Source organism: Arachis ipaensis, chromosome B9 (genome assembly GCF_059453495.1).
Source record: "Arachis ipaensis isolate K30076 ecotype BB chromosome B9, ASM5945349v1, whole genome shotgun sequence".
NCBI lineage: Eukaryota > Viridiplantae > Streptophyta > Magnoliopsida > Fabales > Fabaceae > Arachis > Arachis ipaensis.
In genome coordinates, this window is record NC_142444.1 from 143,633,879 (window position 1) to 143,644,483 (window position 10,605).

At 34.5% G+C, this 10,605-nt stretch overlaps 1 protein-coding gene and 1 long non-coding RNA gene across 3 annotated transcripts; one reads left to right on the forward strand and one right to left on the reverse strand.

Moving 5' to 3' along the window:
• Positions 1 to 2,836: 2,836 nt before the first annotated feature.
• On the reverse strand, positions 2,837 to 7,532 carry LOC107618571 (Zn-dependent exopeptidases superfamily protein). The gene is made up of 8 exons (XM_088499661.1): positions 7,041 to 7,532; positions 6,271 to 6,546; positions 5,752 to 5,899; positions 4,460 to 4,699; positions 4,109 to 4,241; positions 3,648 to 3,829; positions 3,341 to 3,453; positions 2,837 to 3,227 (listed from the first exon to the last, which is right to left on the reverse strand). The coding sequence occupies exons 1-8, from the start codon at positions 7,391 to 7,393 to the stop codon at positions 3,119 to 3,121; spliced, it is 1,554 nt and encodes a 517-aa protein (XP_088355787.1). The 5' UTR covers positions 7,394 to 7,532; the 3' UTR covers positions 2,837 to 3,118.
• On the forward strand, positions 3,224 to 9,866 carry LOC148546641 (uncharacterized). Of its 2 annotated transcripts, none has more exons than XR_015899821.1 (3): positions 3,224 to 3,524; positions 9,553 to 9,648; positions 9,732 to 9,866. It is a non-coding gene; the product is annotated as an uncharacterized LOC148546641 (long non-coding RNA). The 2 variants fall into 2 exon arrangements; XR_015899820.1 differs by having other exon boundaries at positions 9,553 to 9,653; positions 9,732 to 9,819.
• The last annotated feature ends 739 nt before the right edge of the window (positions 9,867 to 10,605 follow it).

Genomic DNA, 10,605 nt, shown 5'->3' on the forward strand with positions numbered 1-10,605 from the left:
TAGATTTTTCTCCAGGTTGGCTCCTATGCTCATTATCTTTTCTACTTGATCTTTGATTTGTACTTTTTCAACCTTTCCTTTGGGTTGTGGATGTAGTTCTTTTCGTGATCGGATATCACTGAGCTCAATAGTGTTGACTACCTTATCCTTTGTACTTACCCTAAGGTTGAGACTTTCATTGTAATATTTTCTTGTCAATCTCTGATCTTTTTTTATAGTGGCAATTTTCTCTGAAGTTAGAAATTTCATGCATAGATGGGGTGTAGAAACAACTGTAGTTAATCAGTTTAGGGTGGTTTGACCTATCAAAGCATTGTAAGCTGATGCCACATCGACCACTATGTAGTCAATGCTTAACTTTCTTGATTTCATGCGTTTACCAAAAGTTGTATGTAACGAGATAAAATCAAGAGGTCGGATCGGCGTATCTTCTAACCCAAAAAGGTTGTCTGGATAAGCCTTCAGTTCTTTTTCTTCTAACTCGAGTTTGTCAAAAGCAGGTTTGAATAAAATGTCAGCCGATCTTCCCTGATCTACCAGAGTTCTATAGAGGTTTGCATTAGCAAGGATCATTGTGATTATCACTGGATCGTCGTGACCAGATGTCACTCCTTGAGCATCTTTCTTGGTGAATGCAATTGTCGGTAAATCGAAAACTCCGCAATTTTCTCCGACTTGGTATACCTCCTTAAGATGTCTTTTGCGTGAGGACTTAGTAATTTTCCCTCCCGTAAATCCTCCATTTATCATGTGTATATGCCTTTCAGGGGTTTGTGGTAGCCGATATTGCCGACCTCCATCGTCATCACCGCTATTCCTTTTTCTTGTGTCGTCCGACCTTCCAACGAGGTATCACTCTAGTCGACCTTCTTTGGCCAATCATTGGTAAAATGACCATATAGTTTGTGATACTCGCAACATTCTGTCAGACTCTCAACCTTTTTTGTGATACTCCCCATTATTACTGCGTCGACCAGATACATCAGGCTTTTGAAATTGCTGAGATGATGCCTTGGGTCGGTCATCCCGTCATAAAGATCCATGTCGGGGCTTTTAAAGTTCTGAGAAACCCTAACCCGCATGATCTCTTCTATAAACGGGTCTTCTCCTCCAATGGAGTTTTCTTCCCGATCTCTATTATTGGTCTGATTTCACAAACTGGCCTCCAATTTCATAAGCTTTTTCTCTAGTTCTCTTCAATGTCGTACCTCCTTTCACAGGTTTCTTTTTGCTTCTTTTTGCCATTCGATCTCTTGTTCGAGTTTATCCAACCGGCCGTGGTGCCCATGGACGAGTCCCATTATCTTAGTTGGGCGTGGGGGCTCTTCGTTTCCGAGGGGATGTACCTCTGAATGAATTCGCCGAGTTAGAGGGTTTCCAAATGTTCCTTCTCCGTGTGGCCCACTCGTTCCTTCAGGCCGTTCAGGTATACTAAGGCTCGATCATCATTTTGAGGTTCTGGTTCGGACTCAGATGCAGTGTGTCCGTCTTCAAATTATTTGTCTGCTATTGTTGGATGTAGACTTCCGGGTCCTCAGAAACGATGCCAATGTTCTGAGGGTTACCTGAAACTGGGTCACTTTTGGGCCTAGACGTGAGGCCCAGACTCCGGTGAGACAGCGTCCGACTTCTGTTGGTGTCGAGGTGCCGCCGTCCGAGTTCCTCGTAAGGAGATAGGGGCCTAGGGGGTAGTACATGCAAGAGACTCCGATACTTAAGTTAGCCAGGGTTTAAAACAGGGTTTTATGTAGATTGAGTTCTGAATATATCTGATGGTATCAGTATATTTATAGTAGAATGGATAATCACTTTTTAGTATGGTTCCACCTTTGATGGTGGATAACTGTTCCTCTTTTTTAGGAAAGTGGTGAAGATCTCCCTTTTAGATAAAAAAAATATTTTAAGAATTAGTTACTTAGATAAATAAAACTGAACTTTTAGCGTCACGTCTGACCTCTTTAGATAAGTATAGATAGAACCAAATCTAACATACATTTATTCATTATGAATTTAGCTCTATCTTTGATCAGGATATGACAATAGTCTTGTCATATTTTGTCATATATATATATATATATACTTTTTTCTAGCATTCGAAAATTCATTTCTCAAAACTATACTTGTTTTAAAAGAACTAATTCGTGTCTCAATTTTTTTTGGAATTACTGCATAGCAGGGGGCTCTCTTAAACTTTTGGATAAATGTTGTTTTTGTCTGATATTTTTTCGGAATAATTATTTAATGGAATATAGCTATGTTATGTGCTATAGGCTTATTTTAGAATAAAGTATATTTTTTATCTTTAAAATTTGATAAAAATTTTAAAAAATATTATTAAATTTCATTTTGTTTCAATTTTGTCCTAAAAATTTTCGATTTACATCAAATATACTATCAATAAATTTCATAAGAACAACTTTCAACACAAACAAATCAAACATAATTTTCATGCATTATTGTTAAATTGGTTTTAAATTTTTTGAAAATTTACCTGTTAAAAATATATTTGATACAAATAAAAAACTTGTGACAAAATTAAAACAAAATAAAATTTAGGTTATTTTTAAAATTTTTATCAAATTTGAAGGACAAAATATTCTTTACTCTATATTTTAAGAGTTTAATAATTTTTTTTAAAACTTTTAATATTTAAAAGAATATTTTTAAAATATCTTTAGCGTAGATATTAGCAATTATTAATATTATTTCCAATATTCTTTTGTTCTATTTGTGTTTTTAATGTGTCAACAATTACAAATGAATATTGCATTGGGGGGTACAAAACGGTCATGGTAACATTATTTTCAATACGGCTTAAGGTAAAAAGAAAATGGCGTAATTAATCTGTAATAATTGATTATCTATTTCAAGTTATAATTAGTCTGGTGGTAAGTAGCCTTCAAATAAGAGTAAGCACTCAAACTTGATGGTACCACTCAACCACTGTCCACTGACAAGAACATTCTAGTTATTTAATGGATTTAGCCATTTACATCTCCACTTGAGCAGACCCATATAGAAGCCGAACTTGATCATGTTTGCAAAACCAAACCTTAGCATAACAAAGAAGTTATGGAAGCAAGCTGTCTCAAAAGTCAAACACCTTCTATACTGCATCTCAGATATCCACAGTGAGCATCTTGTCTATGCTTGAAAAGCTTTGATAGAAAGCCTTGAAATGCTTGTAAGCAATGTCTATATCTTCCTTCCCACATATTTCTCTTATACTGCAATCCAAGTATAAGCAGACTCAAAACAAGGGAATAAATGAAACATGGAAGTATAAATTGAAGGGGATAACCACTAATGTTCTTAGTGCAAAAAAAACATTCACTAGTACCTGTGCATTGAAAGTTGAGCAATTCCACAGTCAACAGTTCGGATGCCAACCCCAGAAGCCAGTATTGGACCTATGGTTGATCCACATCCCATATCATTTCTAACCACAAATTCCTGCATGTAAACAACCATGCGAAGTTCGGTTAATGCACTTTGAAATTATTCCATGCCCTTGAAGTACTCAGGTAAGCTACATGAATTGAAACGAATAGTTGAAGACATGCATTCTCATCTGCATATAGTTTCATGTTAGATAAATAATGCATCAGCTGGAACAAATGTAAATCAATAATAGTTAAAGAAATGACCTGAGTTGGTAGGTTATGAATTTTTCCAACTTCTTTAAAGAGAAAAGATGTGACTCCACTGGTAGCATATCGCTGGTTCGCATTGTGTTTAATGACAAGCCCTTTCTGCAGCTCTGGTCGGTGGTGTTCTTCATGCTTATCCATAAAATTTGGATGAACTCCATGAGCCATATCTGCAGAGACTATTATATAGAACCCACAAGATACTTTAGTGGACTTCTCCAGATTTTTATGTCAAACATTAAGAACTTAAAATTGCTACTGCTTATACACCAAAATAAAGATACCTATTCTACATTGAATATACATATTTTTATAAGTATTTACTTCTTACAAATTGTTGGCCAAAACTAATATGCACACCACAATATATTCACAACTGCAGCCTTGCAATTGACTCAATTGAATATACAGACTTGTGGTATCAACTGAGGTAAGAAATTTACTGCATTATGGCATACCAAGAAATGATTGGCGAATAGTACGCTCGAAAGAACTTTCACCAACATGGTTATTTGCTAAGTCTCCAACTATGCGTCTTATGGCCTGAAACATGGTAGGTGCACCAGCTCCTTGAATAGAACCTGAACCCACCTAAATAGGAGCTGTTAGAAATAGCATCAAGAAATGATGCAAGGTGAATTATCATGATCTGCAAAGAATTTGTCATGATCACTTTAATTTCCTACTGTCATTATCACAGTGGTTGTCCACACACGATGGATGCAAGTAGTTGGCGCATTTAGTTAGTGAGCGAAATTTGGAGTCTACCAAATGATATAAAGCAAAGAAATTAATCAAGAAAAGGATACCTCTTCATTGTCAAACAAAGCAACCATCCGAACTGCATGCTCTGATGCTAAGTCACCAGGAGATTCGCATGAATCAATAAGTGCTCTTAACGCACAATAACTTGAAGCAAGATTGTCTAGTCTTCCAGAAAATATGAATTCGTTGTTTCCACCACCAAGGCAGCTAGGTTGAGTATCACAAACATTTAGTTCAACACTCACTATGTCATCAACATCACAGTTCAACTCATCCGACAATACCTGAGAATCAAAGCCCAAGAATATTTTAAATAGTAATAAGCAATAGATAGGTAAGCTAGAATTAAAATCATGACAGATTAATTATTTCAATTCCATTCCAATCTCAGCATATCAATTGCTAAACAGCAAATATCAATCTAGTTTGACTTAGAAACTAATTCTCAAATCCAAAGTACTAAAAGCACTATCTCGAACATACAAATAGATGGGTAACACACATGAAGACATGTTTCATCACTTATTTTGACATTATAATTTCCGTGCAGTGTTCCTTGCTACTTCATTTTACTTCCAAGCTTCTGCTGCTTAAACCATTCGGTTATTTTCAAATGTGCTTTTATCTAATTTAAGATAGAAAATTAAAAAAATTACATGCAATCATCCCTTTCTGTGAAAGAAAATATTTATTTTTGTGTCTTCCTAGACATTACCATGCATTTGGATGTAAAAATCCAATGCAACCAATTAATTGATATATAATTCTCCTATAGTATATAAAATGTAAAATTAAGTTGTCGGGTTTTCAGAGACTATAAACTACTACATGGATTGTAACTTCACAAGGGATCAATGTTTATTATATTACAGTCAAGTACAAGTCAAACATGCTAGAAACCACAAACCAGAAATTCTAGCCTAAAGTACGATATTGATTTCTAATGTTGCTCGTCCTGAAGATGTCTATATTTATTTCTATGGTACCAGGCCTTTGATGACATTCTTTAGGTTACCTCACAAGGAATCCTGTGTTATAGCAACTACAAAATTATTACAATTCATGTTTGGCAGCACATTAAGAATTTTGATTTCTTCTACTCTAGACTGTACTATATAATTGAAATGAAACATAGAACAATAGTTCTGGCATGCAACTACTGTGAGGCTATATGAAATCAATATCTTTTTTAATAGATTATGCATGGGTTATTCTCCTCTGGTACTCAAATATTCAACTGAAGTTTAAATAGTTAGAATCGATGAACATATCAGTTTGTTCAAACAATTAAGGGGTACTTAATATTCAAATGGAAAGACGGAAAAACAATAGATACCTGCATCAGCAGTGGGTGATGAGAAGATTTAGATGACATTGCAGTACTCTTTTCTTTTGATTCCAAAGAAGTTTCTTCATGTTTCATTGAGAGTAAAGGGAGAAGATGAGTCTCTAGATTTGGTTTAAATCCATCCTGGTTCACTGTGCTATACAAAAAAAAAAAAAAAAGAGGTTGATGAAAATAAAAAAGAATCAGCAAGCATGCATGATTCTGTGCCATAGCATTACCATATGGCAAAAAAGAAAAAATCAATAATGTGGGTGGGGGTAATAGGAAAAGCAGACAAATTCCTCTATAACTCAAATAATGTGATATTTAAAGCCATAAATTGCTTCTGTATGCAGAAAAGTGCTAGCAGTGAAATCCAAACAATTATAGTGAAATTCAAACTAATCATTGAAGCATTTCAACTCAGTGCAACTAGAACGAATATATCTATATCATGAATTGACCATGACAATGTGCAAATAGAACTAAAACTTTCACAATTGTATCATTAATGGAAGAAGATTGTACCGATCAAGATGAATGGCAAGGGTGGGTATGCGCAACAGAGGCCTCTTCACTTTGACAAGCTTATGCAGATAAGCATTACCACTACCACTCCTCACAATGACCCTCCCTGCAACACTCAGATCCCTATCAAACCAAGTGTGCCACAATCCACCTCCATAGGTTTGCACATTGACCATCGAATATGCCGATTTGGTCGATGCAGATCTTGGCTTCAGCTTCAGACAAGGACTATCCGTGTGTGCAGCTATGACATGAAAACCATCACCAACATTGTACCTTAAACACAAAAATAGCACACAATTCAAACCAACCAACCAAACAAACAAACAAAAATATATATTGATTGTAGTCAAAACCATAGGTATCCTCCTATAGGAAACAATCCTGCTCGAGACTATGATCACTAGAGCGGCATATCTCTCGTTACCAAGTTTTAAAACAACTGCATACCTATAAGACAGAACCCAAAACCTGTGGTTAAGCTAGCACAGCCTCCCATCCTGCCAGCTGAACTAGGCTCTGGTTGGTAGCCATATTCAAATCGTTTTATCAACTACAACAGTATGAAAAATGATACTTTGAACATGGTTTTAAATACCTAATTGGACATCATATGAATCGGTAAAATCAAGCATGGATTTCTATTGGTTTCTAGTGTTATGCACAAGTAATAGAATGTAACAGTAATAGTGATAAAAGAGGGGGGAAAAACGAAAAACAAATTTTGATTGTGGAAGAAGCTGAAACTGAAGGAAAGGGGAAGCACATACTTTTGTCCAATGGCGAAAGCAATTAAGCAAGACATGTTTCTGGTGAAGAAGTAGCGTCCACCGGGCTTAAGGTCCCATTCTTCGTTCTCCTTAAGAAGCTGAAACCCCGCAGCCACGAGTTGGCGTTTTGCCTCGGCGGTGGCGTGGAAGTGGGTCCATGATTCGTTCAGATAATCGAGCAAATCGGCCACAATGGAATTGGAAAGGGTGCTGTTGCTGTTTGTGGCGCATGAAAATGAGCGGAGGCGCGTGGCGCGAGTGGGGAATGGAAGGGAAAGTGGTTGGTTGAAGAATGGCGAAGAATAACAAGAACGATAGTGGAGTAACGTATGTGGCCGAGTTATCAGTGCCATTGTTGATTACTCTTCTCCAATCTTTCACTCTCTCTTTCGATTACGCTTACAAAGATTTAGAGCCACTCTCTTTCTCTTTCTCTTTCTCTTTGTCTATTTTATTTTTATTTTATTATATGAAATTTAAGCTAATAAATCTAAAATTGATTTGTGGGGGGAGTTAGTTGAATTTATATATGCTCGAATGGCAAGTATAAATAACACAATTAAAATAAATTATTATTTTTATCGGAAAAGCTCTTCATCCATGTAATTTTTTACATGGTTATTAACCAAGTAATTTCCTCCACACGCGCGTCCCTCACCCCTCACTCGTTTATCATACACGCGCTACATATAACGTGCTACAACCTAAAGTTTTGCTCAACTTAAACCTTGTGCTGCAACGTAAACCTCCTTCTCCTTCTTTCTCTGCTCGCGTTCTTCCTTATTGATCTGCATTGCCTTCGTCGTTCTCCTCTGGTCGCGTTCATCTTCTCGTTTTCTTATTTCGATCTGGTTGCATTTATCTTCTTCCTATTCTTCTTCGTTTTCTTCTTCGATCTACACTTCTGAATCGAAACAATAAATGACTCAACTTCAAATCAGGAGAGCGATTTGGATTACTCTTCTGAAACGAATCAAACTGACAAAGTTTGGATTATTCAATTTTGAATCAAATTGAATGGAATGCAATTGCTAATTTGAATTGAATTAAATGGATGGAGGTGTACTGAATTGAATTGAATTGAATTGATAATATGTAAATTGTAAGCAGAGTTATTTGAATTTGATTTTATATAATGGATTATGTTTCGTTCACTCAGTACTATACAATTGTTTCACCATGAGTACTGTGTTCAGTTCACCATGAGTACTGTATTCGGTTCATTCTGCAGAAAGCTGTTTGAATTTGATTTTATATAATGGATTATGTTTCGTTCACTCAGTACTATACAATTGTATTGTGTTCAGTTCACCATGAGTATTGTGTTCGGTTCATTCTGCACTATTCAAAACTCTTCTTCCTCACCTTCTACTGCTTCTTCACCAGAGAGAAGGAGGAAAAGACAAAAAAATACAGCAATAACAACAACAAAAAGAATGACGATAAGGAGAAAACCCGTGAAGAAGAAGAAGGAACGCGAAAAAGGAGGAGAATGAGGAACGCGAAGAAGAAGACGCTCCATGCGTAAACGAGCGTGAGAAGAAGAAGAAGAAGAAGAAGAAGAAGAAGAAGAAGAAGAAGAAGAAGTGTGGGGGAGAAGAAGTTTTAGGCAAGAGCGATTTCTTGTTTGTTGGGCGCGTGTATTTTATGTTTCATTTAATGGTATTGGATTTTTTTGGTGTTGGGCCAACTTGGTTACATGGTTTCATGGATGTGTAGCATCCCTCTATTTTTATTTTTAAAAAATTAAAAATTTAGAAGATTGAAAAATAATTTTATATCAAAAATAAAAGTTACTATTTTTATCATGACAAATTTATCTATTACAAAAATTTAACGCTTAAATACTTTTATCACATAAAAAATATTTTTTTTAGAAATGCTCTATATCCAAGTAGTTTCACGAACCAAGTCCAACCAAATATTTTAGAGTTATGCACCACTTATAATATACTTTTAATGCAAACTTCCCTTTGTTCATTCCTCTTCAACGTAAACCTTTCTTTACCTAATTTCTCTGTATTTTCGTTTGATTATTGTCTCTTTCTCTTCGAATTTGTGTTTTTTTCTTTGATTTCCTTGTATTCTCCTCGGATTTTGTTCTCTTTCTCTTCAGATTTTTTATCTGCATTTTTTTAAAATCGAACAGTGTAATTAAAATCGTTTAGATTTTGCGTGTTCCAAAACAATGCATGATTTAAATTCAAATCAGTTGATTGAGGGTGATCTGTATTATTCTTCTAAATCAAATCAAATGGATGAGGTTTGGATCGTTCTTAATTTTATCTAGTTTCATTCTTCAACAATTTTGAATGGAATGGAATGGAATGGAATCTAATGTAATTGAATAAAGTGATAATGAATAATTTCATTCTTTGCTAAAATCAGTGTTGTTTATGAATTTGAATTTAGATAGAATGCAGGAGTTTTTGAATTTATAGAATGTATAATTTTTTATTCATTTGTTATTACACAATGATATTGTTATAATAATATTTCGGTTCATTTGCAGTTCGGATGTGTTATCGATGAACAATTGTCCCAAAGGTTGGATGACTTTCAAGACAAATTGAATGGAATGGAATGAAATTTAATGCAATTGAATAAAGTGAGGTAACATTGATTTGTTTTTTATTAAGTTGTTTTTGCATGTTAGTACATTTGTTAATATATGATTTACTTCTTTTGCAGTTAAATTTTTTAGATGGTGGATCAATGATTGAGTCAAGCTCCAGTCTTTATCATACACATACACAGGATATGAATTATCCTGGAGAGGATATGACACACTATGATAGAAGTTTTAGTGTTAAGTAAAATAAATTTCGGTTCATTTATGTTTTACTCATATAATATTTTTTTCTTTGATGAAAATGAGGGTTAATTTCTGATTTGTGTTATGTTTTATTGAATAGTTATTTTTTGGTTTTTCAAATTAGTTTCTGCAATTGTGTTGTGGTAAACAGTTTAGGTGTTTATTAAAATAAATTTCAGTTCATTTATATCTAAATTTCGATTCATTTGTATTTTTACTGCTGTTAAGGTTTGATAAATACATTCAATCCATTTAATGTGAACCTAGATTCATTTAAATTAGTGTGATCTCGATACAGTCCAAACATTTCCAACAAATAAATCAAAAGAAATTTAAGAAAAGATTTTTAAATATATATATTAACATTTACAAAGAGTCAAAGAAGTGTTTGCCTCTTTACAATTTCTTACAAAATAGTGTTCAAGAATGTCAATAGAAATTCAGTACAATTTAAAAGATCGAACATATTTACTTTCTATATCCCCAGAGGATAATCTACAGAAAGGACTTGAGAGGGCAGCGGATGACTTTGAGATTCTTATGCCTTCAGATCACTCAATGACTTTATCTCTCAATTTATTTATCTTGTCTAAGAGAATGGTTGGACCATATTTATGCCTGAAAGCATCAACTTGTTCCTAGAATTGAAAGAAATTTATTAATATGTATTAATTTAGAAGTAGAGGATCAACTATGTTTCATGATATTTACCTGTTTTCAATTTTTACATGTGTATTTTTTTTTTTTTAT